We start from the raw sequence: 27,572 nt of genomic DNA on the forward strand, positions 1-27,572 counted from the left end.
GCATGGGTGGTGCATCCATTTTGCTGGTTCAGATTACAGTTGGTAAGGTGTGACTCTGGAGCTGGCTGTGGAAGTGGCAGCTTCTTGATTCTGGTAGCTTCCAGACAGTGGCTGTGGTGTCGTAGTTCTGAAGATGTCAGGTTCTCAATGAGGAAGAGCACAGCTCTTTTGGTATCTTAGTTCTGAGGTGTGGTTTTGAGAATTGTTCCATTAATATTCTCAATTATTCTCTTCAAGTGTATTAATACTTCCTGCTAAAACTAACTGGAGTATATTCTGTTCTCTGCAACCAAACTTTGACTGATATAATCTGCTCAATATGTTTTCAAGACCACTCATTTTTCATTGATTTGTTTAGCAAATATTTATTGAAGGCCTTCTCTGAACAAGTGTTGAGATATATATTAAATATATATATTTTTTCAGATGTGTAAAACAATAGTTTTAGTTCACACAAATTACATGTTGCTTTAAAAATTATATTTCCAGCAAAGTAGTTCCATCCAAATAGAGCAAAAAAATTAAAAGTTCCATTTCCAATCTAATCACCATGGATAGTTCATATGTCCTCATTGGTATAATGAAAAGATGATGGGGGGACTTCCCTGGTGGCACAGTGAATAAGACTCTGCGCTCCCAATGCAGGGGCCCAGGTTCGATCCCCGGTCAGGGAACTAGAGATCCCGCATGCATGCTGCAACTAAGAGTTCGCATGCCACAACTAAGGAGCCCAGAAGCCACAACTAAGGAGCCCGCCTGCCGCAACTAAGACCCCACGCAACCAAATAAATAAATAAATATTAAAAAAAAAAGAAAGAAAAGATGATGAGAATTTAGAGACAAAAGATTAGTCTTTCCAAACTTCATCTAACAAATGGAGGCAGAAAGGACCTACCCTACCTCATAAGGTTTCTGTGAGAATCAAATGAGGCAAAGTATGTGAAACTGCTTTATACATTGTAAAGGGCTACACAGTGCTGGTTATTTATAATTAGTAATAATAGTAACTTTATCCTACAAAGTTTTCAACATTGGATGCTTATGATAGCACCTTTAAAGACAACTATTTTTGTTTGCCTAATTCTCAATTCAGTGCAAATTCTGATTTTCATATAAAGGTGTTCTTAAAGATAAATCAGAGAGTGCCTACTCACTTTGGGAAAGGAATTTTCACTTTTGAAAAATATTCACAGTAGGAAATCTTTCATTAAATGTGCCTCTGTCTCACATTTAATACAATTGTTGATTTACAAATTTAAATAATACACATTTTGGTACATTCAGTGTACAAAATGAGCTATATTTGTTTAGTTGTGTGAAAAACAGAATTATATCTTACAAATGATCTCATTTCAAATATGGGTAAGGAGCAAATCAAATTACAGATCAGTCTCTGAGACACCTACATAGTCATAATTTGCCATGTTCACATGCTTTATTTTATGCGCTTCTTTTTCTTGAGCTATGCGAAAGAGAAGCTTGATCTAGATCAAGAAGTGTCTAGTTAGGGCCTCCTATGTACCAGGCAGTGTTTTAGGTTTTGAAGACACCAAGATGAATGAGATACAGTCATCCCCTATGTTACAGTTCAGTCCAGCACTGTCCAAAGCAGCAGCCAATTGTATATGTAGCCATAGATCACAAGTGTGGCTAGTGTGACTCAGAAACTAAATTTTACATTTTATTTAATTTAAATAGCCATGTGTGACTAGTGGTCACCGTGTTGGAGAGCACAGGTCTAGGCCAAACCCAATAGCTAACTTGTGGTTACCAAAAAAATAAATAAATATAAGATGCATGGGCAAGACCCTTTTCTTCTGTCTTAAAATAAAGGTGGCCTATTAATTTTCTGGTCTTAGGGGTGGGGGTGGGGAAAGTGCTGCAATGGTTTGGAAAAGTATATAGCAACAAGAGAAAGTTATACAATTCTGTTTAAAATCTGTTCTCTTTGATTAAAATATCCCCTAACATGTCTAGAATGAAAGACATTGCCAGGCCAAGAAAGCTAAAGACAACAAAGGTCAAAAAACTGAGGTCTAATTCCATCCAAAAACAACAGAATATACTTCCTTCTCAAGTGCTCATGGAACATTCTCCAGGATAAATCATATCTAGGGTCACAAATCAAGCCTTGGTAAATTTAAGAAAATTGAAATTGTATCAAGTATCTTTTCTGACCACAACGCTATGAGACTAGATATCAGTTACAGGAAACAAACTGTAAAAAATACAAACACATGGAGGCTAAACAATACGCTACCAAATAACCAAGAGATCACTGAAGAAATCAAAGAGGAAATCAAAAAATACCTATAAACAAATGACAATGAAAACACAATGGCCCAAAACATATGGGATGCAGCAAAAGCAGTTTTAAGAGGGAAGTTTATAGCAATACAATCCTACCTCAAGAAACAAGAAAAATCTCAAATAAAAAAATCTAACATTAACACCTAAAGGAACTAGAGAAAGAAGAACAAACAAAACCCAAACTTAGTAGAAGAAAAGAAATCATAAAGATTAGAGCAGAAATAAATGAAATAGGAACAATGAAAACAATAGTAAAGATCAACAAAACTAAAAGCTGGTTCTTTGAGAAGATAAACAAAATTGATAAACCATTAGCCAGACTCATCAAGAAAAAAAGGGAGAAGACTCAAATCAACAGAATTAGAAATGAAAAAGGAGAAGCAACAAATGACACTGCAGAAATACAAAGGATCGTGAGAGATTACTACAAGCAATTATATGCCAATAAAATGGACAACCTGGAAGATATGGACAATTTCTTAGAAAAGCACAACCTTCCGAGACTGAACCAGGAAGAAATAGAAAATATAAACAGACCAATGACAAGCACTGAAATTGAAACTGTGATTAAAAATCTTCCAACAAACAAAAGCTCAGGACCAGATGGATTCACAGGCAAATTCTATCAAACATTTAGAGAAGAGCTAACGCCTATCCTTCTCAAACTCTTCCAAAATACAGCAGAGGGAGGAACACTTCCAAACTCATTCTATGATGCCACCATCACCCTGATACCAAAACCAGACAAAGATGTCACAAAAAAAGAAAACTACAGGCCAATATCACTGATGAACACAGATGTGAAAATCCTCAACAAAATACTAGCAAACAGAATCCACCAGCACATTAAAAGGATCATACACTATGATCAAGTGGAGTTTATCCCAGGAATGCAAGGATTCTCCAATATATGCATATCAATCAATGTGATAACCATATTAATAAATTGAAGGATAAAAACCATATATCATCTCAATAGGTGCAGAAAAAGCTTTTGACAAAATTCAACACCCATTTATGACAAAAACTCTCCAGAAAGTAGGCAGAGGGAACTTTCCTCAACATCATAAAGGCCATATATGACAAACCCATAGCCAACATTGTTCTTAATGGTGAAAAACTGAAACCATTTCCACTAAGATCAGGACCAAGATAAGGATGTCCACTCTCACCACTATTATTCAACACAGTTTTGGAAGTTTTAGCCACAGCAACCAGAGAAGAAAAAGAAATAAAAGGAATCCAAAGCAGAAAAGTAGAAGTAAAACTGTCACTGTTTGCAGATGACATGATACTATACATAGAGAATCCTACAGATGCTACCAGAAAACTGTTAGAGCTAATCAATGAATTTGGTAAAGTAGCAGAATACAAAATAAATGCACAGAAATCTCTTGCATTCCTATACATTAATGATGAATCATCTGAAAGAGAAATTAAGGAAACACTCTCATTTACCATTGCAACAAAAAGAATAAAATACCTAGGAATAAACCTACCTAAGGAGACAAAAGACCTGTATGCAAAAAACTATAAGACACTGATGAAAGAAATTAAAGATGAAACAAACAGATGGAGAGATATACCATGTTCTTGGATTGGAAGAATCAATATTGTGAAAATGACTATACTACCCAAAGCAATCTACAGATTCCATGCAATCCCTATCAAACTACCAATGGCATTTTTCCTAGAACTAGAACAAAATATTTTGCAATGTGTATGGAAACAAAAAAGATCCCAAATAGCCAAAGCAATCTTGACAAAGAAAAACAGAGCTGGAGGAATCAAGCTCCTGGACTTCAGACTACACTACAAAGCTACAGTAATCAAGACAGTATGGTACTGGAACAAAAACAGAAATACAGATCAATGGAACAGGATAGAAAGCCCAGAGATAAACCCATGCACATATGGTCACCTTATATTTGATAAAGGAAGCAAGAGTATACAATGGAGAAAAGACGACCTCTTCAATAAGTGGTGAACAGCTACATGTAAAAGAATGAAATTAGAACACTCCCTAACACCGTACACAAAAATAAACTCAAAATGGATTAAAGACCAAAATGTAAGGCCAGACACTATCAAATTCTTAGAGGAAAACATACACAGAACACTCTATGACATAAATCACAGCAATATCCTTTTTGACCCACCTCCTAGAGAAATGGAAATAAAAACAAAAATAAACAAATGGGACTTAATGAAACTTCAAAGCTTTTGCACAGCAAAGGAAACCATAAACAAGACAAAAAGACAACCTGCAGAATGGGAGAAAATATTCGCAAACGAAGCAACTGACAAAGGATTAATCTCCCAAATATACAAGCAGCTCATGCAGTTCAATATCAAAAAAACAAACAACCCAATCCAAAAACGGGCAGAAGACCTAAACAGACATTTCTCCAAAGAAGATATACAGATAGTCAACAAACACATGAAAGGATGCTCAACATCACTAATCATTAGAGAAATGCAAATCAAAACTACAATGAGGTATCATCTCACACCAGTCAGAATGGCCATCATCAAAAAATCTACAGACATTAAATGCTGGAGAGGGTGTGCAGAAAAGGGAACCCTCTTGCACTGTTGGTGGGAATGTGAATTGGTACAGCCACTATGGAGAACAGTATGGAGGTTCCTTAAAAAACCAAAAAGAGAACTACCATACGACCCAGTAATCCCACTACTGGGCATATCCCCTGACAAAACCATAATTCAAAAAGAGTCATGTACCACAGTGTTCACTGTAGCACTATTTACTGTAGCCAGGACATGGAAGCAACCTAAGTGTCCATCGACAGATGAATGGATAAAGAAGATGTGGTACATATATACAATGGGATATTACTCAGTCATAAAAAGAAATGAAATTGAGTTATTTGTAGTGAGGCGGATGGACCTAGAGTCTGACATACAGAGTGAAGTAAGTCAGAAAGAGGAAAACATATATCGTATGCTAACTAAAAAATAATCTAAAAAAAAAATCTAAAAAAAAAATAGTTCTGTAGAACCTAGGGGCAGGACAGGAATAAAGACACAAACATAGAGAATGGACCTGAGGACATGGGAAGGGGGCAGGGTAAGCTGGGAAGAAGTGAGAGAGTGGCATTGATATATATACACTACCAAATGTAAAATAGCTAGTGGGAAGCAGCCGCATGGCACAGGGAGATCAGCTTTGTACTTTGTGACCACTTTGTACTTTTAGAGGTGTGGAATAGGGAGGGTGGGAGGGAGACGCAAGAGGGAGGGGATATGGGGATATATGTATATGTACAGCTGATTCACTTCGTTATACAGCAGAAACTAATACAACAATGTAAAGCAATTATACTCCAATAAAGATGTTAAAAATAATAATAATAATTGTGGGAAAAAAAAAACAACTGAGGTCTAAACAACCTAGTTTAGGGAGTTCCCTGGCGGTCCAGTGGTTAAGACTCTGAGGTTCCACTGCAGGGGGCAAGGGTTTGATCCCTAGTCCAAGAGATAAGGTCCCACATGCCACATGGCATGGCCAAAAATATTTTTTTAATTTTAAAAATAAAAAATAAAACCCTAGTTTATGTGTTATCGTTAGCATTCCTTGTCATTTTTATACTGGTCTCAACATCGACAATCAGGCAAGGATGAGGTTATTAGTGACTTGCTTACCATGGAAACTTCCTTGATGGGGGGGGGGGTGGGCCATACCCAAGATATTTTTTTACTCAAATTTAAAAAGAAAAGGAGAACTGAGAGCTCATATAACAAAAAGTTATTACATGCTACTGATCACTTATAATTGGGAGTGGTCTGTAGCACTTAATACGTTTTTGTTAAACGTTTGAGCAGCTACCGGTTAATTTTACCTATATTTTCATATGCAAGATGAATTTACTTTGATAAATTCTATTTACTCTAAACAGTGGATGCTATGATTTTACTCTTTTTATTTATTACAATTATTTTTAAAGATGTCTAAACACTATCAATTTATATGAGTCAAAGAGAAAGGTGAAAATAAATATTATTTCTAAGACTAAAGGTAAGTGGTTATAACTGATAACAAGAATATGAATTTTACCTGTCATTGTCTGGTCATATACCAGATATCCTTCTAGGGTCAATATATTTATTTTTGCAGATCTGTCACAAATTATTATTTTTTTGAAGAGGCCAAACACAGTGGCAGCTCCAGACCCAAAGCAGATGTGCCTGATAACAGCATCTGAAAGAGAATACCATTGTGGTTACACTTGACTACACAGTGAGCTAATAGTGCTTGAGGCACTTCCTGCAGGGTGCATCCTCCTGGAACGCTGGTGTCTTATCACCATAACTAATCAAATGTGGACTGAATTAAAGGGGCTAGTTTGGGTAAAAGCACCATAGTGCTCGTTCTTGGTGATCTCTAACAAGGAAAGTGGTATCATCACAAATAGTATATTCTGGATTTGACAAACTTTCATAGGAACTAATTGATTTGTCTCTGAATGGACTTTGTTCTTTCATGTTAAACATGTCTTAATTAAAATACATCTCTAGGGTTCCAATCCTTTGGAAATATTGCTCACAAGTAAGCTGAAGGTTTTATTTGATTTTTGCAGAAGGTGAGGCAGGAAACAAAAGTTTTGTATATTAAGTGAAATAGCAATATTGGAAATTGAGTTTGGGTATGAATATCTTATAATTTGCATCTCTAGTTGTTCAAACGATGCATCCATCAGAAAATGGTGAGAATTTCCTTTTTATTTCTGCGCCTTGTCTATAGAAATTACATTTTAAAATGAACACTAAAAGTGTATTATATTTAAAATTTCCTATGGAAGCTAATTGAATTTCATTATACCAACGAAAAAACTGATAATTATAACCTATTTATGCCTTCCCAGAGTTACAGCTGTATAAGCTCTAGTAGAAATTAATGAATAAGTATCATGATAAATGATTCTAAATTTGATCTGTATGTCCGTGGCAGTAAACAATGCAATACTTATATCATCATTCTTCTCTACGAAGAGTACTGGCTCTGGAATCGGATGCTTGGGTTCCAGTCCTGGCTCTCTAGTTTACTAACTGTGGCTCTAGGGCAGGTCTCTTAACTTCTCCTAGACTTTCTATAATTGTACAACGGCCATAGTAATAATAATGCCTCTGGCTTTTGTCAGAATTTATTGACATGACACTTGCAGTGGTTAGCACAGTGCCTGGCACATCGTAAGTGGCTGCTGTTATTACATGTATGTTAGATGTGCCTTGTAGCCTCTCTTGGGTATGTGCCCTGTTTCCTCAACCTGATGGCAAGCTTTGAGAAGACAGATACCAGGGACTTCCCTGGTGGTGCAGTGGTTAAGAATCCGCGTGTCAATGCAGGGGACACGGGTTCGAGCCGTGGTCGGGGAAGATCCCACATGCCGCGGAGCAACTAAGAAGTAGCCCCGCTTGCTGAAACTAGAGAAAGCCCGCGCGCAAGCCCGCGTGCAAGCCCGCGCGCAGCAACCAAGACCCAACGCAGCCAAGAATAAAAATAAATTAATTAATTTAAAAAAAGAAGACAGAAGCCAGCTCATATATTTTTCTAGTCTCTTCATCGCCCAGCACAATGTCTTATAAATTACTTTACATAGGTCAGCAATGAGGTTTAAAACTGAAGGGCAATTTGGGGCTAGATTATAAAGGACCTTGACTATCAGTTTCCCTAGACCTTCGCTGGAGCTCTCTCTCACTCTAGTATAACCCCTAAGTCCCCTTCGAGCTGCTGCGTCAATGGGAATTCATGGCTGATTGCCTACCCCAATCAACAGCAGCCAATCCAATCAAGCATTCAGACAATTTACCAAAGGCCTGAGGCTGTATGTACAGTAGTGCAAAAAAGAGATTCCAGGTTGAGCTAAGTAACTGATTATTTGCACGCATTTAGGAGCTGTTTCTGAGTTTTAAAGGCATTTCTGGCTAACTGGGAAGTGTGTAATTTCTTGATCTCATCTAAGTTAAATCGTGCAGAATATAATTTATGCCCTCCTTATTTAGCTCTTCTCATGTTTTAGTGATGAGCTAGTTAGCCTTTTCCATATCTAAGAAATTACTGTCACTGAACAATTCATCTGCAATAAGCTCAAAGGTCACTGTACTAACGGATGAGTTTTAAACAAGCTTCCTGAGTTTTACTTCTTAGTCTTTTAAATTAACAATTTGATTTGAGCTGTCCGAAAAAAGAATTAAGTTTAATACTAGTACGTATTGACTCTAACCTACTTTTAGTGAAGTAAACGCTGAGTATAGTAGCAAGGTTCAGCAAGGCTGGGCTTCCTTACCAATTGATTGGTGTGAGAGCTGCATTTTAACCTGGTATAATCCATAGGTTGGATGCAGGCTTTGAGAATTTTAAATATTTTCACTATCACACAAAATATTTGGGAAGTTTGTACAAGGCCGTTCAGCTCTGCTCACTGCTCCCAGTGCTCTGGCAACATTTCCTCATCTGCACCCAGCTCTGCAGCTCCTTCTTTGATACTTCTACTTCCATTTTATCATAATTTAGAAAAATAAAATTCGAGTTGTTTTTTAGTTCTATTTTGTCAGTGTACACCTGCAGGCGCACACGAATTTGATTATAGCTGTACGGTGTTGTAAAGAAGCTTGCAAATGGATTCCGAAACGACAGGCAGTGTAAATTATAAAAGTAACAAAACAAACGTAGGTTAAAGCACTGTCAGCAATAAATACAAATGGCTTTTTGGGGGGGAGGAAATAGCTTTGGAAAGAAGCGACAATAGGCTGGGGGAGGGAAAAATCCACCCCATTAGGAAAGGAAGAGCCACACTTAGGGACGCATCTGAGGGACAAGGACATTAGAAACACTTAAGTGACTCTTGATCCTCGGCAATCCTCCAAGGGTTAGAGTCACAGAGGGCAGCTAGGTTGAATGAGATCTGCCAGTTCCTCTTCTGACACTGGACCTTTATTTCCCAAGGCCCACTCGTTCAGCCTTGTTGAGCAGGGAACTTGCGCCCGGGACTGTACAGGAACTGGGTTTGCAAAGATGAAAAGAGCACACACAGTTCCTGTCTCCAAACGCTTCTAGTCTTGAAAAAAAGAACATCCTAGTAGGTGGGTATAAAGGGCCCTGTTGCAAAAAGAGAGGGCAGTAACTAGAAGCTCGCGGAGGCCTCAGGGCTCCACAGAGGAAATGAGCTGTGTGTGGTCCAAAGGACAAACACTTTTGATAGGCTTTCATATCTTTCAAAAATAAATGGTGTGAAATAAATCGCCTAGAAAGGAAGGGGTTGGCATGCAGGAAGAAACTTTATGTGGAAGGTTTAAAACACATTTAATGGGAGCTGGGACTTGATACAAGTCTCCCGTAATTGTCAGGAAAGAAGGGTCCAGAAGACCCGAGTGCTAACCGATCAAACGAGCGGCTTTCTTCACACTTGCACCTCAGTAAATGTTGAGTGTTCTGTAATATCTACTTAGGGGCGGGGAGAGAGTCCATCCACTTGTATCAGATTTTTCACACAACATAGGGAGAAGGCTACTTTCACGATTCTAATCCCTTTTCTCCCCTCACAGCCTGTAGTTTCAGGGCTGCGAGATGTCTCTGCAGGGATTTTCTCTTTTGAAGAGAAGTAATAAAAGCATTTAAATTAACGGGAGGGCGGTTAACACCGCAGGCCTGGACCCACCGCACGCCTCCTAGTCCGCCGGGGTTCACTCCGCGCCTCACCTCCAGTTGGCCCAACAGTGCTAATGGCCGTCGGGTAGCCACGGCTCCAGATCCGGACGCTGCGGGCATTGAGCGGTCAGGACTAGCAAACCAGCTGAGAGTTCGGAAGGTGCAGGGAGAGGGGCGAGGCCGGGCCGTGGGCGGCTTTTGACGAACAGCCCTTGCAGCCAATTGGAAGCCTGGTCGACTTTTCTCTCTGCCAATAGGGAGCGAGGCCCGGGCTTGGGGGGGCGCGCTTCCCGCGGGCTGAGGCTGGATTCGATCCTGCACGGCGGCCGCGAAGGTGGGGGTGGAGGCTCGGCCTGGGCGGCGAGGAGTGGATTAGGGGAGGAGGGAAGACCGGAAGCCACGGTCGCGTCCCCATCCTTAGATTTGCTCCCCGGGACTGGGAGCGGAGACGGAGGAGGAGGGAGAGGCTGAATGTTGGCTCCGTGATAAAGGGGAGCGGCCGCTCCGGAGCCTCCTCCCGGGGCGCCCTCCTCATCCCGCGCACTCTCCGCACCCACCCGGCTTCTGGGCGCGCGGCCCACGCGGACAGCCGGGCCGCGCAGACCTTCGCTGAAGAGGCGCTGCCCGCGACGGGGACTGGCCGGCGGCGTCCGAGGCCCGCGCCCCGCCGCCACCCCCACCCGTTAGCCGGCCGGTCCCTCCGGCCGCCGCCATGTCCTCTTCTTCATCCTCCCCCAGGGAGACGTACGAGGAGGATCGGGAGTACGAGAGCCAGGCCAAGCGCCTCAAGACTGAGGAGGGGGAGATCGACTACTCGGCCGAGGAAGGCGAGAACCGCCGGGAAGCGACGCCCCGGGGCGGGGGCGATAGCGGCGGCGGTGGCGGCGGCCGGAGCTTCTCACAGCCGGTAACAAAGCGCGGCGCCCCGACCGCCGTGCCTGGCGGCTCCCCGGGAAGCAGGGCCCAGCGGCAGGGACTCGGCCTCGGGGCCTCCCGCCCTCCTCGTTTTCCCTTTTCGCTGCGCTGATCGGGTCGGGAAGCGCCGGCTCTTCTCTTTGGGGCTTTTATTCTTCGCCCTACCTGTTTCCAGCAACCCGACCGCGGATCCGGTCCCGGCCTGGCCGCAGGCCCCGCAGCGAGTCCTCTGCCGGCCCGAACTTGGGGAGGGTCGCGGGGCGGGGGCGGCGGGGAGGCGTTGCTTCCGCTCCGGGGGGCTCTGGTGCGCGATTAGCCCTTTGTTAGTTTTCACTCCTCGGGCAGCTGGCCGGCGTCTGACGACCCGCTCCCTTCAGCCCCCTGCCCGCAGCATCGGCGCGCTGGTCACAATCACGGGATGGTGGCATTGGTTCCGCCCAGGGCTCTCTTCGCCTGGGTCCTGAGGAGAGCCGCCGCTAAGTGACAAATTAAGCTCTGGGACTCACCGCCCAGTTCCCCTGAAGGTTTAATTAAAAATTTTTTACTCTTGGCAGGCCTGGCGCGCACGCTTTGCTCCCCAGTTTCCTGATGATTGCTTAGTATAGTGTTTAGCTCTTCGGTTAAAAATAAAATGCGTTGGCAGGTGTTCGCACACGCCTACTTACAAGTAAAACGAAATCTTAAAATCACCTCAGTTCTTCATGGGCAGTGTGTTCCCAATTCGTTCCACAAAAAGAACTGAACTCAGGACTGCATCAAACACACGTTCCTAGATTCTTGTTTCTCTCATCAGAAAGCTTAGATGGAGGCAGAAGGAATGTGAAAATCGTTTTATCCACAGCAAGTGGCAACTCAGCTTCAGCTGGATGGAAACTAAGGAAACAAAGCAAAGGAAACGTTTTTGCCCTTTTTGGTGCGCTTAAGCTGTTTTAATGACTGGATGTTCTTTAAACATTTAACACATTCTAATTGTGATTTTTTTTTAAAGCAAACTTAACCCGAAATTTACGAAATAGTGCACATATATTCTAATATTAGATTAAAATGTTTTTCACCTTTAATAAGAGGGAAATTAGAAGTCTTTTAGCTCTTGTTTGCATTTTATTGTAAAAAATTCTGGTCAGTAATCCCCGGTGTTAGAGTTTACAAATACGATAATGTTGCAACACATTTTAAAAAGGAGCTTCTTCTTCCTCTAAATAAAATAGTTTATTTTTTAAGTGAAATTTTATTTTTATTTATAATATTTATTTTTTTGGCTGCACTGCTCTGCATGTGGGATCTTAGTTCCCTGATGAGGGATCGAACCCGTGTCCCCCTGCAGTGGAAGCACAGAGTCCTAACCACTGGACCCAGGGAATTCCCAAAAATAGTTTTATTATGGCTAGATATTGCTTTCTACTTCTGTTCCTGAATATTTGGAGTATTCAAAATGCAACTTGAAAGTGTGAATAAAGAAAGTGCATTTTTTCTTAGGAAGTTTCAGTTCAAAGCTAACTCCATTGTGGAAATTGAAAACACAATTGGAATATTGGACTCTTATAACTGATACTTAGATGCATTGGATCAGTGTATTTCTTTTGCCAAAAATTTGCTCGAGTTTTTATGCAGTAGCATGAAATGTCTTACATTAAGTGTCTTGGAAAGATACTTTAACCAGTTTACAAAAGTTGTTTTTGAAAACATTAAATATTAAGCCAATAGTATTATTTTGGATGTTGGGAAGAAAATAATGTATAATTAATACATCCAAAGTGAATTGTATTTAGCAGTGGAAATAGCACTGGACAGGTCTTGGGGAGAGTCAGGAGTCTTAGCTAGCATACAGTCTGTGTGACCTTGGGAAAGTCAGTTAACTACTGTTCTGAGTTCTCTTACAATGTAAAATGTGAAAGTTGAACTTCACGTTTTCCATACCTGAAGTTGTAGTTCAGTGATTAATGTCATGCAGCTTTTAAATTACCCAGGCAGGAACTAATGTATGCAGATTGAGTTATAAATTCAAATTTTGTTTATCTTATTGCTGTTTTTTCTTAGGAGCGGGTGAATTGCTTTTATTTAACAGTAGAACCAGTATTGTACTGTGAAATCTAATGAAGGATTATTTTTCCTGTTTTTAAACATTTTTCTTCGTGTAATTTTGGGTACTTGTTTGAAATCATTGCAACTATGGAAACCTGTGCATAATAATTTTACTAGGACAGGAATGCCCTGAATAGAAGTTTACTGTCTAGTGCGTCATCATCAAGAAATATGGTAATTCATCTAACGGAAAAGGATTTGACTCAACTTCAGCCCAGCCCCTTTGTACAAAGTGTTTAAGTAAATGCAGATCAAGTACAATGATAGGTAATTCTTTCAATGCTAGTTGGAAGTTTGTAAAAGTGTACAGTAAGACTTCAATGATTTACATTGTTTGGCTTTTCATTTTCCTTGAGTTATTTAATAATAACTAGATTTAAAGAGGAATGTGAGTATTTAAGAAAAACTGTTTCTACAAATGCTCCTGATTTAAGGATGAATTGTGAATGATGTTTTAAGGTGTAAAGAGAAATGAGTTTGTAGTTTGGATATGAGAAGTAAGACACTCTTCAAATTTGTGTCTTCTGGTATTAATTTGAAGAGCAAAAACTCGCAGAGTGTTTCAAATTCTTTGGGCTGCATTTTGAACAAAACTTAATTATGGAGGTTCATGCTATGTATTATACAATTACTTTATTCTTGTGGAGTAAATTGTGTTCTTAAATTTAACAGGCATGATCTTCAAGATCATAATAGTAAACTTCTGTATCTGCTAACTTTTATGAAAGCAGCTTGACTTCTGAATATTAGCACTTCACTTGGCAAAACCGATTGAGGAACTGAGTTGGGAGTTTACTTACAAAAAAAAGTCTGCTTTTATAGAGATTGGTATCAATAAAAATTTATGGAGTACTAATGCATTTTAGAGACTTAAGTTTTTCTTTTACTCTATTCTGCTAGTGACTAAACAGGCAAATCAAAGATTATTAAAGTGATTGCTGATGAGGTGAAAATTTAAGTTTCTCAACTTTTAATAAATAGACTTGTAAGATGGCAAAATGCCAAAATAAAAAATATGGATCCTAGGATTTCCAAACAAAGGAATATGCATTATATAGAGAATCTAGTTTGAATTTAAGATATAGTTAAACTTTAATGATCTGAATTACAGAGATGATAAGACTATTATGATGGCTTATTGGGATGAATATAGAATGGGAGATGGGATGAAGGCACTTTGTTAGCTTAGCTCCCACAGGAAAAGTTTAGAGACTGTGACAGTGAGCATAGTAACTACACTGTGGTGTGTACCTCAGAGGTAAGTGCCAGAGCCTTGAGGCTTCTGTAACGGTAATGTCCTGTGTCTTATTTAGCTGAGCTGCTGCAGTAGAGTGAGAATTTTAGGCTTAGTTTTGGGAAGTAAATGAAAAGTAGTAGGTTTTACTATCTTTTGGTTTTAACAAGTGACAGTTTCTTCATGTTAGTACATATAGTGAAAAGTGCTGTTAATAGAGCCCTAAGCCCAACCAGAGCAGGTGTCTTGGCTCTGCTACCAACATGCTTTGTGACTTAACCTCTTTGGAACTCAACTTGCTACCTATCACATGAGATGGCTGGATTAGATGATCACTGTGATCTCTTAGCTCATTAAAAAAATAATACTTGAGCCCTGTCATGTGCTAGGTGCTGTTCTTGGTGATGGGATATAATTTACAAAAAAAATTCCATATCTAAAAATCTGTGATTCTACATCATTTAGTGCTTTATTTTATAAAGGAGTGAAAATATATATTTTCCCTCTATGAAATTGAATACAACTTTCAAAGCTTGCAGTTGCAGCCACAGCACCAACTCAAGATGAGCTTAAACAACAAAAAGGGGGCAGGCGTAGGGAATTTATTGGCCTGAATAACTATGAATGCCAAGTTGTAGCATTAGTTTTAGGCATGGCAGGATCGAAGGTTTTAGATGATGTCATAGGGACTAGATTCTGTCTCTTTCCATGTTTCAGCTCTATTTCCTCTATGTAGTGATAAAGCTAGGCTTACATTTTTATAGCTAGTAAATAAAGAAGAACAGTCTCTCCCTCAGAGTCCATAGCTATCCCCTCTGATCAGCCATTTTTTATATCTCCCTACCCCCAACTAGTCACTGGACTACCTCTGAAGTTGGGGAGTTACGACTGTGTGACTGAGAATACCAGTGGAATAATATGAGGTTGAGGAGTTTTTGTTTGTTCGTTTGCTTGTTTTTATGTTCAGCCACAAGAAGGGGGAAGGAGTTTTGGATAGGCAAAACCAAAGGATTTCTACCACATGAGCAAAAAAAATAAAGATTACTTTTTAAGAAGTTATTTGAATCAAAGTTATTTTTGTTACGTGATCAAATGTTCCTTAAAACATTTTAGGATAGGAAAATTAAAGGGTTTCCTGTGTTTTGGATCTGCTCTATTAAGAAAAAGATCAAGTAAAGAGATGTGATTGTTTAATTTTAAGAAAAACCGGGACTTCCCTGGTGGTCCAGTGGGTAAGACTCTGTGCTCCCAGTGCAGTGGGCCTGGGTTTGATCCCTGGTCCGGGAACTAGATCCCACATGCATGCTGCAACTCAGAGATCGCATGCTGCAACTAAGACCCGGTACAGCCTGAATAAATAAATAAATATTAAAACAAAAAAAAGAAAAACCATGTACTAGTTAACTCTAAGTATAGTGTGAGTTAAAAGCTATTTGCAGCTGTCCCTTAAAACTAGTTTGTCCTTGATCTATGTGAAGTATCCAAAGTAAAAGGGGGGATAATCTTAAGTATCTGGAAATCTGTACTCATTTCTTGGTAGTACTTTGATAAATTCTAATGTATCCAGAAAATGATTACCAGAATAGAGAAGGCACTCAAGATCATATCATAAGAGGAATGACAGAAGACTCTGGGGGACATTTAGCCTGAAGCGTAAACTTAGGTGTGATTTAAGAAATCCTTTCAAATTATAGGAAGGTTATGTAGCAGAGGGAAATGAAGATAAGGACAGGAGGTGGCAATTAATGTTTACCGAACCCTGTTAATAACAACATCTAGCACTGTGCTAGACATTTCATATTTGTCCTATTTGTTGTAATTTTAAGTGATGAAGATTTTGTTTTATTTTTTATTTATTTAAAAATTTTTTTTTTTTATTTTTGGCTGCGTTGAGGCTTCATTGCTGTGTGTGGGCTTTCTCTGGTTGCAACAAGCGGGGGCTACTCTTCATTGCAGTGCGTGGGCGTCTCATTGCGGTGGCTTCTCTTATTGTGGAGCACGGGCTCTAGGCACGCGGGCTTCAGTAGTCGTAGCACGGGGGCTCAGTAGTTGTGGCTCGTGGGCTCTAGAGCGCAGGCTCAGTAGTTGTGGTGCGCGGGCTTAGTTGCTCCGCGGCATGTGGGATCTTCCCAGATCAGGGTTTGAACCCGTGTTCCCTGCATTGGCAGGCGATTCTTAACCACTGCGCCACCAGGGCAGCCCTGTTTTATTTTTTTTAAAGTGAAACTGAGGTTCAGAAAGGTTAAGTAAGTAGCGTAGCGTAAGATCGCACAGCCAGTAAATGTCCAAATATTCAAACGCTTGTCTGACTTCAAAGGCCATTTTGTGTAGGAAGTTACAGGGAGACAGATTTGGATGCATATTATGAAGAACTTTCTAAAAATATAGTAGATTGTCTCACAAGGTAGTGTGTTTTCCTGTCATTGGAGGTGATTAAGGAGAGGCTGATAATCACTTGCAGTGGATCTGTGCACGTTTGGTTTTGGAGGATGAATTATTGAATTTGAGCTTGGTCTTTTTTATATATTATATTTATAGGAGGATAGAAAAGGCTGTTCAGTGGCTGTTGAGCACGTGTTATGCGTGGAGATGTTGGGAAAACAAAAAGCCTGAGGACATTATGCATTGCCTTTGTGAGTTTACAGTTTTACTATATCGAGAGCTTTAATGGGCCCTTCTCATTCCTCTCATATGGAAGCTTCATTTATATTCTATTCTATTCTGAGCTTCCCTTCTCTTTAGTTAAGCCTGGTTTTCAGTCTGCAGTCGTCAAAATTGGCATTCAAGATGGATGTTATTGGAGTTTGTCTTTGAGGTAGCCTTTGAAGAGGGGCTGGGGGTTTGTAACTGGTCTGTAGCTTGCAGTGAGGACCAAATAATGTCTTCATTATAGTTGACCCAGTTTACTTAAAGAAGGGATTGAGTAATTAAAAAAGAAAAAAGTATACGGAAATTGCAGGTATGCCTCCATTTGCTGGGTACTTATTTGGAATATTGTTTCTAGTCTGATAAATAATAGATATAAATAGACCAGGAGAGAGCCTAGATAACTAAACATTTGAAATGGAAAGAATTTGAGCTTCTGTATGAGAAAGGATTAAAAAATACTCCTTAAGCTTTAGAAGACGTGGTCAAAGTATTAATATATGGATGGAGTAAACAATACTGACTATTCACCAATTTAAGATTCAGATGCATAGTATGATGCTTACAGGAGGTAATTTTAGGGTAGTAAAAGAAGCTCTGAAGATGATTTCAGATTTCTTATCACCACCATATATTATAGGTAGAGATAAAATGTTGATTTAAGAAACATGTTAGGGGCTTCCCTGGTGGCGCAGTGGTTAAGTATCCGCCTGCCAATGCAGGGAACACGGGTTCGAGCCCTGGTCGGGAAAGATCCCACATGCCATGGAGCAACTAAACCCATGCGCCACAACTACGGAGCCTGTGCTCCAGAGCCTGCGAGCCACACCTACTGAAGTCCGTGCACCTAGAGCCCATGCTCGGCAACAAGAGAAGCCACCGCAATGAGAAGCCTGCACACCCCAGTGAAGAGTGGCCCCTGCTCGCCCGCAGGCAGCAACGAAGACCCCAACACAGCCAAAAATAAATGTAAATAAAATAAATTTATTGTTGTGATGAATTGGGAGATTGGGATTGACATATATACAGTAATATGTATAAAATGGGTAACTAATAAGACCCTGCTGTGTAAAAAAATAAATAAAATTCAAAATAAATAAATTTATAAAAAAAGAAACATGTTAGTATTTGTGGGGAAAAAGAGGGGTGGTGAAAATATAGTTTGAATAGATAACTTTAATATATCAGTTTTATATTTGGAAACAACACTAGGGTTTTTTAATTTTTTAAATAAACTACAGAAAGGATGAGAAAATTTTAAGTTCAAGAAAAGGGGACAGGGCTTCCCTGGTGGCGCAGTGGTTGAGAGTCCGCCTGCTGATGCAGGTGACACGGGTTCGTGCCCCGGTCCGGGAAGATCCCACATGCCGCGGAGCAGCTGGGCCTGTGAGCCATGGCCGCTGGGCCTGCGCGTCTGGAGCCTGTTGCTCCGCAACGGGAGAGGTCACAACAGTGAGAGGTCCGCGTACCGCAAAAAAAAAAGAAAAGAAAAAAGAAAAGGGACATAATTTAAAAATAGAGAAATATCAAGGTAGATAAACTCACGAAAGGCAGAGTCATTGAGTGGGAATAAGGGAAATACAGAGGGTATGGGATATATTCTCATCCTTGAGGTTGAGATAATCATATCTCCCCCTGAGTACCATATTGATTGCATTTAACATCTTTCAGCTTTTAAAGAATAACTTAAATCTTGATCTGTTTCATTTAAGAAATATAATTAAGTAGTAATGTATTAAAATCAGATCTTTTGAGAGATTTTTAAAATTGATCCTATAATCCATTTCTTTGTAAGAAGACCAGTTTGAAAAGTACTCATTTTTTAGCACTGTATTCAGGATAGTGGTTCTCTGTGTTGGGAAGGGAGGTAGGAAGAGGAGATGTGTTCAGCTCCCTCTTCCTAGTGTTTTATTTATTAAACTGGGTAGTGAGTTAATGAATATTTTTATATTCTTCATACCTTTTCGTAGGTCTTAAATGTATTATACAATAATTTCCCAATTTTTTTATTATGTAAAATATTTAATTACATATGCCCTTCACCTAGATTCAGCAGTTTTTAACATTTTGCCATTTGGGATTTTATCTCTATATGTGTATATATTTATATACATACTTTTTTTCTCTATACTATTTGAAAGTAAGTTGAGACACCATGATAGTTCATTCCTAAATATCACAGTTTTCCTAAGAATAAGGATATTCTTTTCATATAGCTATTGCCATCATAATGGTACTTAAGACAATCAAAAACATCTTACAGAAAAACCCAAATGAACTCTTTGGCTAACTCAGTAATATCCTGTTTATAATTCAATTTCTCCAATTTTCCCTAAGATGTCTTTTGTAGCAGTTTTTATCAATTGTAAAATGAAGGCTCACATACTGCATTTGGTTGTTGTCTTTACTCTCAGTCTGAAATTTTCCTTCCACTATTTTTTACTTTTGGAGGAGCCCAGGCCAATATAATTTTCTTTTGCATTTTTACCTTTGCTAGCTCATTTCTAAGGACCAAAGGAGATGACTGTCTTATTTCTTGTAGTTTATTATTGTCTAATTATTTTTAGAGTAAAACTTATTATTTATACTTTAAATGTTTTCTCTAAGTTAGGTTTTTAGGTATTATTTAGAGCTTTCTTCCTGTGTTATTGTCATCCAGTAATTAAGAGCTTAATGAGGATAATGTACATTTGGTTGTTGAGTTTCACCGAGGCGGTCGCATTTGTTAAAGTTGCTAATAAAGTGTTGGTATACATAGGGTACAATCAGAATGGTTCATTTCAGACTTAGTGGCATGTAATGAATATCTGTTGAACCATAGAAAAAACTCAGCATAAGCAATTCAAATAAAATTCCAAGGACTGAATTAGTATTTGCAAAGGATTTAATTTATTTGTTGGATTTGACAAGAGTGTAAGAATAGTCTCATGGTTACTTTATATACTTAAATTAGTTCTATTTTAAAATTCGGACATTTTTTTATTGGCATGGCACAAGACTGTTACAGTATTTTCTAACAGTCTTTATGATAATAAAGCAAAGTTGGTGAGTCTTTAAAAATAGCCAAAAAGGGATTTAATGTTCCTAAAATGATTCTTAAGTTTTAATGGTAAAACATTTGTGTTTTTAGATTAGGAGGAAAAACCCTTTTTTCCTGTTTATAGGAGAAAAAAACCTTTCCTTTAATAGATTTTTTTGGTATACGTGTGAATTGTACTTGGAATTCATTTCTTTCCTTTTAGAAATTACTTTTTAATTGGAATATAGTTGATATATAATATTATGTTAGCTTCAGGTGTACTGCATAGTGATTTGACTTTGCATACATTATGAAATGATCACCATAAGTCTAGTAACCATCACTCCCATACAAAGTTATTATAATATTATTGACCATATTCCTTATGCTGTATATTACATCCCATGGCTTATTTATTTTGTAACTGCAGGTTTGTACCTCTTAATCCCCTTCACCTGTTTCACATCCCTCCCCCCAACCACCCATTTGTTCTCTGTATCTGTGAGTCTGTTTTGTTTTGCTTGTTGCTTTATTTTGTTTTTTAGATTCTGCATAATACCCTTTAGATCCAACCATGTTGTCACAAATGGCAAGATTTCATTTTTTATGGAGGTCATTTCTGAAGTGATGCAAGAGAGGTACCCAATGGCTAGTTGTAAATACAGATCTTTGTCTTAATAGAACTTGAATAAGTAAATGAGAGCTATTTTCATTTTCAAGCTAATTCTCCTACATAGTCCCTTTTAAAATAAAGTTTAAGACCATATGTTTTAAAACTTCTTGCTGGGCATACTCAAAGATACACAGTACTTCACAGAAGCCCAGGAAGGCTTGTTTGTTTGTTTGTTTTTTTGGCTGTGCCACACGGCTTGTGGGATCTTAGTTCCCCAATCAGGGATTGAACCCAGGCCCTGGCAGTGAAAGCACCAAGTCCTAACCACTGGACAGCCAGGAAATTTCCCAAGGCTTGTATTTTTGAGTACTCCTTGTTCATCAGCAAAGATGGTATCTTGTATAAATTTAAGTTGTCAGGTGTACTGAGTAACTTCAAATTATTGTGGGACTAGGTAACCAATTAAACAAGGACAAATGATGATATTAATCTATATTGCAGGAAAAATAAAGTATATAATCTTTATATTAAAGAAGAAATTTTAATTGGGACTTTTTGTTCATTTGGTCTTCTTGAGATTTTGATTTTTATGGAAGTGAAATTATGAATATAAAGTATGTTTCCAATTATAGCATGTAGCATGCTCTGTGTATCTGCTGACTTTTTTTCTGAGATTTTCTTGAAGTTGAAGGTTATTTTTTTATTGAAGTATAGTTGATGTACAATATTATGTAAGTTGAAGTTGAAATGAGTTATTAAATAACTTATCTGTAGTTCTTATTGAGAGAGAATGCTCCCTTTTAAGAAATCAGAATTTTCATGCCAAACATTTAATTAGTGATTTTACTCTCGGGTCCTTTCGCTAACTTATGAATTGCAGTTTGGTTTGGGATTTTTTTTTTTTAATGTTTGCTTTTTAATGCAGAGATGGGTTTACTAAAAGAGCAATTTATTTAGACTTTTAAAGTTTTTAACTAGAAATTATTTTATCTTGCTAGGAGGCAGGTGGAAGTCATCATAAAGTTTCTGTTTCACCCGTTGTCCATGTTCGAGGACTCTGTGAATCTGTGGTGGAAGCAGACCTTGTGGAGGCTCTGGAAAAATTTGGGACAATATGGTAAGGCCAATAGGGACTTCATACAGATTGTGAAAACAGTATGGTAGAACAAACTTTGCTTGCTTGCTATAAGCCTTGATGTTTAACCATAGTATATATTGTTTGCCTATGATCGTATATCTTTGAAGCCTTCTGAGGCTTTCTGGGATTATGCATGGATGAATTTTTGTGTATCCATGATCCCCTCTCACTCCTCAACCAGGTTGTGTGTAAAATTGATTATTGCATCTTTCATCTGATTTTCAAATGAATCCATGATTCCTTCTTAAACGCTGCTTTTAAACCATTGAGTTAATTATGCCCTTCATCTTCAGAATTTCAAATAGTGGTACTTAAATACTGATTTTGTTTTGTTTTGTTTTGTTTGAACTATTTAAGAATTAGTTGGCAATGAAAAGTGTGTAGATTAAGGGTAGGCATTATTTGCTTAGGTGCGTGTTGCTGTGAGTTCTTATGCAGATCATGAGCGTCAGTGTTTTATCCTAGCTTGTCTTCCTTTTGTGTTTTATATTCACTCAGGCTCCTCCTTTTTCCACAGCTGGTGTGTACTTAAGAATATTGACTTAAATGAAATATATAATTAGAAAAGTGAATCTGCTGCAAAAATAGACACTCTAAAACATTTTGTAGATTATTTTTGGAATATGCCTGGCTGTTCTCTTCTTAGTATGGATAATCTAGAGTTTATTTTATTATTATTTTTTCCATTGATGAGTACATTTGGGGTTTTTGTTATAGGCATCAGACACAGACTAAGTCATAATATGTAAATAGAGAAATTTCAATATACTTGCTGAGATTGCTTCAATTTATAAAAATTTATGTGGAGTTTTGAGTATTGAAAGGATGGTGAATAAATAGATGGGGAGGGAGTGATCAGAGGTTTCAACAGAGGAATCATTGCTTCAAAGGAGTAGGGGTTGTGTTACCTTCCATCATGGGATCTTTTTGATTAATTTCCTTGGTGACCTCATCGAGAGATGGATGACTTAGCAAACTTGTTACCCTTAACTTATGTACCTCAGAAACCACTGTTAACATATTGTTGATCCTTGGAGGTACAAATTGGAAATCCACACAGGCATTAAAAAAGCCCATTTCTTGAAATATCACTAAGATAACTATATCACTTCTTAGTCATTTGGAGTGGATATTGGGAGTTAAGTTTGTCTGGACAGTTACATAGTATTGAAGCAGACTCCTTAGGCTATATTTATTTAGACTTGCATGTTGGTACTAGTCTAACCCAGTCACTATAAGGACCTTCTAGGTGGTGCACAGTCTCATGGAGTTATAAAAAGATGGTTATCTCTGAATTATTACTTTCTTCTGTTCTTATATATTTAGGGTTTTTTTTGTTTGTTTGTTTTTCTTTTTCTTTTTCTTTTTTGTTTTCTGCTGTACGCGGGCCTCTCACTGTTGTGGCCTCTCCCGTTGCAGAGCACAGGCTCCAGAGGCGCAGGCTCAGCAGCCATGGCTCACGGGCCCAGCCGCTCCGCGGCAGGTGGGATCCTCCCGGACCGGGGCACGAACCCACATCCCCTGCATTGGCAGGCGGATTCTCAACCACTGCACCACCGGGAAAGCCCCATATTTAGGGTTTTTAAAGTTATTTTCTTAGAGCCAAGAAATACCAAAGCAATGTCAGAAAACAAGTTGATGAGCAAATACAGTTGGAAACTTCAGGGAAATAATAACTATATTGATATTTTGATGTTAATTATGACCATGACCTGAATGTTGGGGATTAAAGAAATAGAACTATTTGTTTAAGTTTGTAAGTAATTTGAATTACTTCTGAGTGGCCTGTCTGTTTTTATTATTTTATTTATATACTTAAAAAAAATTATTTATTTATTTGGTTGTGCTGGGTCTTAGTTGTGGCAGGCAGGCTCCTTAGTTGCAGCTCGTGGACTCTTAGTTGCAGCACACATGTGGCATCTAGTTCCCTGACCAGGGATGGAACCCGGGCCCCCTGAATTGGGAGCTTGGAGTCTTATCCACCGTGCCACCAGGGAAGTCCCAGTTTTAGACTCTATACTGTTCGATACTTAGTCCATGGTAATGTGTTCCATATATGAATTTTATTTAGTTAATTTGCATATTACATCGTTCTGTCCTCGAGATTGGTAGTTATGTGGTTAGAAAAGTCATGAAATAATCGGAACAAATTAGTGTATAATTACGAGCTTAATTGGCATAAATATGTATAATAGTTTCAGTTGTGTGGAATGATCTTGAATAAGAGGTGGCTGCTACTAAAGCTAAAAGAACCTTGAAGAGCCTCCTATGAGGAGTAGGTGTTTTGCTTCAAAATGTTGCATTTATAGAACCTTTCCCTATTTTTTTATTTGTTGATTTATTTAGTGGTGTGGGGGGGGAGGGAATTATAAAGATTATAAAGAAACTGCTCGTCTTAAATAGGTGAGTCACCAAGTTCAATATATAGTAAGTTGATATTTAAAAACTAGATGTATAGGAAAGAAGTTCAGGAGAAACTATAACAAGATCTTGAGAATGGTTGTGTCAGGATAATAAAATTGCTATTTTTTTTGTCTTTATTTAATCAAAAGAATATTTAGAAATACATACTGAGTCGCTTTTCCTCCCTTATCCCCTCTCATTAAAGGAGAGGATGCTAGGTAGTGATTAGCTATACCAGTTTAAATTTTAAAACAAAACTTTTGGGACCTAATTTGTGTAGTAAATCTCTTGCTTCCTCCTGTTTTTATTTAAAAATTAGTAAACATGTTTTAAGCTGTTAAGTTGAAAGCACCCACGCTACCTACCATGTTCTTTAGACTTTTTATTTTTTCTCTCTTTGGTCTTCCAGTCTTTCTCATACTAATGCTTTTAAAAAAATTTTTTTTTAATTATGTGCCAGGGCTTCCCTGGTGGCACAGTGGTTGAGAGTCCGCCTGCCGATGCAGGGTACGCAGGTTCATGCTCCGGTCTGGGAGGATCCCACATTCCGCGGAGCTGCTGGGCCTGTGAGCCATGGCCGCTGAGCCTGCGCGTCCGGAGCCTGTGCTCCGCAATGGGAGAAGTCACAACAGTGAGAGGCCCAAGTACCGCCAAAAAAAAAAAAATTATGTGCCAGGGGCTTCACTGGTGGCGCAGTGGTTGAGAGTCCGCCTGCCGATGCTAGGGGACACGGGTTCGTGCCCCTGTCTGGGAAGATCCCACATGCCGCGAAGCGGCTGGGCCTGTGAGCCATGGACGCTGAGCCTGCGCGTCCGGAGCCTGTGCTCTGCAATGGGAGAGGCCACAGCAGAGAGAGGGCTGCGTAACGCAAAAAAAAAAAAAAAAAAAAAAGTGCCAAACACTTTAAGTGAATTCTAAAATGTCTTTGTGACATTCTAATTTTCCCTTCCCTATCTTCATATGATGCCACTTTTCCTGGGTAACCTGTTTAACTTTTAGCTCTGTGCTTCTAGCTTACTTCTTATAGTAGTTAATGACAGTACTTTTTACTACAAACAGGTGAGTCTATTTTAATAGGCCAATAAAGAATTTAAATATTTTTGGGCCTTTATAATTTTTCTGTGTTTCCAAAGAGCCAAAGGGCATTATTAACATATTTACTTGGTGATATCATTTAGCTATAAAACAACTTATTTGTGAGAGAAGAATATTTATTATTCCTTAATTTCTTTAGCGTAGACCTGATTCCAGGGTTTTCTATGTTTTTGTATGCAAGACTTTAGAACTTTAGCTAGGAGTTTGCATTTCTAAAACGAATGTTTCTCTCTGGGACTTTATATCTTGCATTTATAAACTAATCCCAGGCGTTATTTTTTCTGTGTTTTATTCTTTAATTGTGAATGATGTGGGTTGAGAGAACTAATAAGCCTCATAGACCAACAAATATTGATTGAATACCTGTCATGTGCCAGGCTCCATTTCTAGATTCTGAGGATGTAAAGATGATTGAGGCAAGGCAAGCAATATGTATGCAGGAACTGTAATCTTGATGATAATCCTCCCAGTTGTATAAATTAGGAAGCTGAAATTCATAAGAAATTACATAATTTGCCAGGCTACAAAGTGGTCTGTTTCTTACTAAGAAACACTTACTAGGTTTTGAAGTTTAGTGGTTGGTCCTGGATGTCTGATTGAGAAGCAGTGCTGTCACTGAGTACCTGACCTGATGTTATTTCTCTGGCCTTCTGCTATTATAAAAAGCACATTGATTGTATTTTAAAATATTTTTAAGGTCCTTGTTCCTGTGAATAAAGGACATGTTTCCCTGTTCTGATCCATGTGTTCTGATTTCTCGCTAACCTCCCTTCCTTCATTTCTTTATTTTTCATTTCATGTATTAAAATATATTCCCCTTCCCAAAGAGTATAAAATGAAGAGTAAATACTTCATTGTCTTGGCCATAGCATCCATGATTACCATATTCTAGTGAATATCTTTTTATGGATTCTTTAATATTTAAAAATATTTAAGAATTTTAGAGGAGATTATTTTATGAAATTTGGTCTGTTTGTAGTTGCTTCTTTTTGTCTTTTGGTTCTCTGTTTTTAGTAAGAGAAATGGAAGTGTAGTCATTTCTTAGTGTGGCAGTTACTTGTTTGCAAAATTCAATAGAGATGGTAGTTTCTGTTGTCGAGGAGATCCATCTGCTAACCTCGAGTTTTATCTCTATTGATTTCTTTTTTTAAAATTTTTTTTATTGAGGTATAGTTGCTTTACAGTGTTGTGTTAATTTCTGCTGTTCAGCAAAGTGGCTCAGTTATACATATATATTCCTTTCCATTATGGTTTTTCACAGTATGTTGAATATAGTTCCCTGTGCTCAGTAGGATCTTCTTGTTTCTCTACTGATTTCTGTATCTAGGTATTTTCTAATGCTGCTTGGAAGTGGCAGCCTGAGGAATAAACTGGATGGCATTATTAACAACTGGTAACAGAATTGTGCTTGAGGAAGGCATGAGGTAGTTAAAAGCTTTCAGTCACAGGAAGAGGAGGTTTCAAATATGTACAATCTACCTGGTATACCACAATTTATTTGGATAATTTAAGAGTTGACTAATATTGGATACAGGTAGTGAAGACTACTAATCTGTATGATTTGAGACATTTTTATTAAAGTCTGCTTTTACTTGATTGAGAAAAATAATGTTAATTGAACTTGCTATATTATTCTTTTCCAATCTCCCTTCAGCTATGTGATGATGATGCCTTTTAAACGGCAGGCTCTAGTGGAATTTGAGAACATAGATAGTGCCAAAGAATGTGTGACGTTTGCTGCAGATGAACCCGTGTACATAGCTGGTCAGCAGGCTTTTTTCAACTATTCTACAAGCAAAAGGATCACTCGGCCAGGAAATACTGATGATCCATCAGGAGGCAACAAAGTTCTTCTGCTGTCAATTCAGAATCCTCTTTATCCAATTACGGTGGTATGTATTTTAGTAAGACAAGCTAAATTAAAAGTGATTTTGGAATTTGTCTTGAGTGACTAATCTGTAGTTTTCTTCACTGCCATATAGATATTTGAAAATAGTGGATTTTTAAAAAACAATTATTAAAATTAATTTTAATTTTGACTATCAAATTTAATGAACAAAGACATGGTGAGCACTAAAGCTATAAAAAGTCAGAAGCACAGTTGTCATAATTAAATAAGCACATTAAATTTTTTTATTAACATCAGTGTTAACTCTCCTTCTGTTAATAAAGCGTTAGACGGACTTGGTGGAAATGATCCAAGAAATCTCTCTCTAATATGCCAGCACATGTATTAAGAGCATCTACTAGGTAGTGACAGAATTCCATAGTACAATAAGATACATTTATCATTATAAGCTGTTTAGAGATAGCTTGTTAAAAACTTCTCTGATTTACCTAAAAATTCCCTTCTTCACTCTTTAGAAAAGTGATATTAAAATTTAAAAGGATTCATGTTCTTGAACCAGTTCAGTTTTCTACTTCATGATAATCACATACTGTTTAATAATA

At 38.4% G+C, this 27,572-nt stretch overlaps 2 protein-coding genes across 4 annotated transcripts in view; one reads left to right on the forward strand and one right to left on the reverse strand.

Annotated features, from left to right (window-relative positions):
- Positions 1-11,486, reverse strand: part of GALM (galactose mutarotase) — a 97,159-nt gene extending 85,673 nt beyond the window's left edge. Inside the window, exons 1-3 of one of the 3 annotated variants that reach the window (XM_060309268.2) lie at positions 11,057-11,120; positions 10,028-10,329; positions 6,386-6,529 (exon numbers count right to left, since the gene is read on the reverse strand). The gene's annotated coding sequence lies outside the window, so the exon portion shown is untranslated. Of the gene's footprint in view, positions 1-6,385; positions 6,530-10,027; positions 11,026-11,056 lie in introns of those variants that run through there. The other 2 variants (XM_060309266.2, XM_060309267.2) reach the window with 2 other exon arrangements.
- HNRNPLL (heterogeneous nuclear ribonucleoprotein L like) overlaps positions 10,304-27,572 on the forward strand; it is a 36,780-nt gene continuing 19,511 nt past the window's right edge. Inside the window, exons 1-3 of the mRNA XM_030857884.3 lie at positions 10,304-10,883; positions 21,484-21,602; positions 26,776-27,013. Coding sequence (XP_030713744.1) covers positions 10,689-10,883; positions 21,484-21,602; positions 26,776-27,013 — 552 coding nt within the window. The 5' untranslated portion in view covers positions 10,304-10,688. The remainder of the gene's footprint in view (positions 10,884-21,483; positions 21,603-26,775; positions 27,014-27,572) is intronic.

The sequence above is a fragment of the Globicephala melas genome, chromosome 12, assembly GCF_963455315.2.
Source record: "Globicephala melas chromosome 12, mGloMel1.2, whole genome shotgun sequence".
Classification (NCBI taxonomy): domain Eukaryota; kingdom Metazoa; phylum Chordata; class Mammalia; order Artiodactyla; family Delphinidae; genus Globicephala; species Globicephala melas.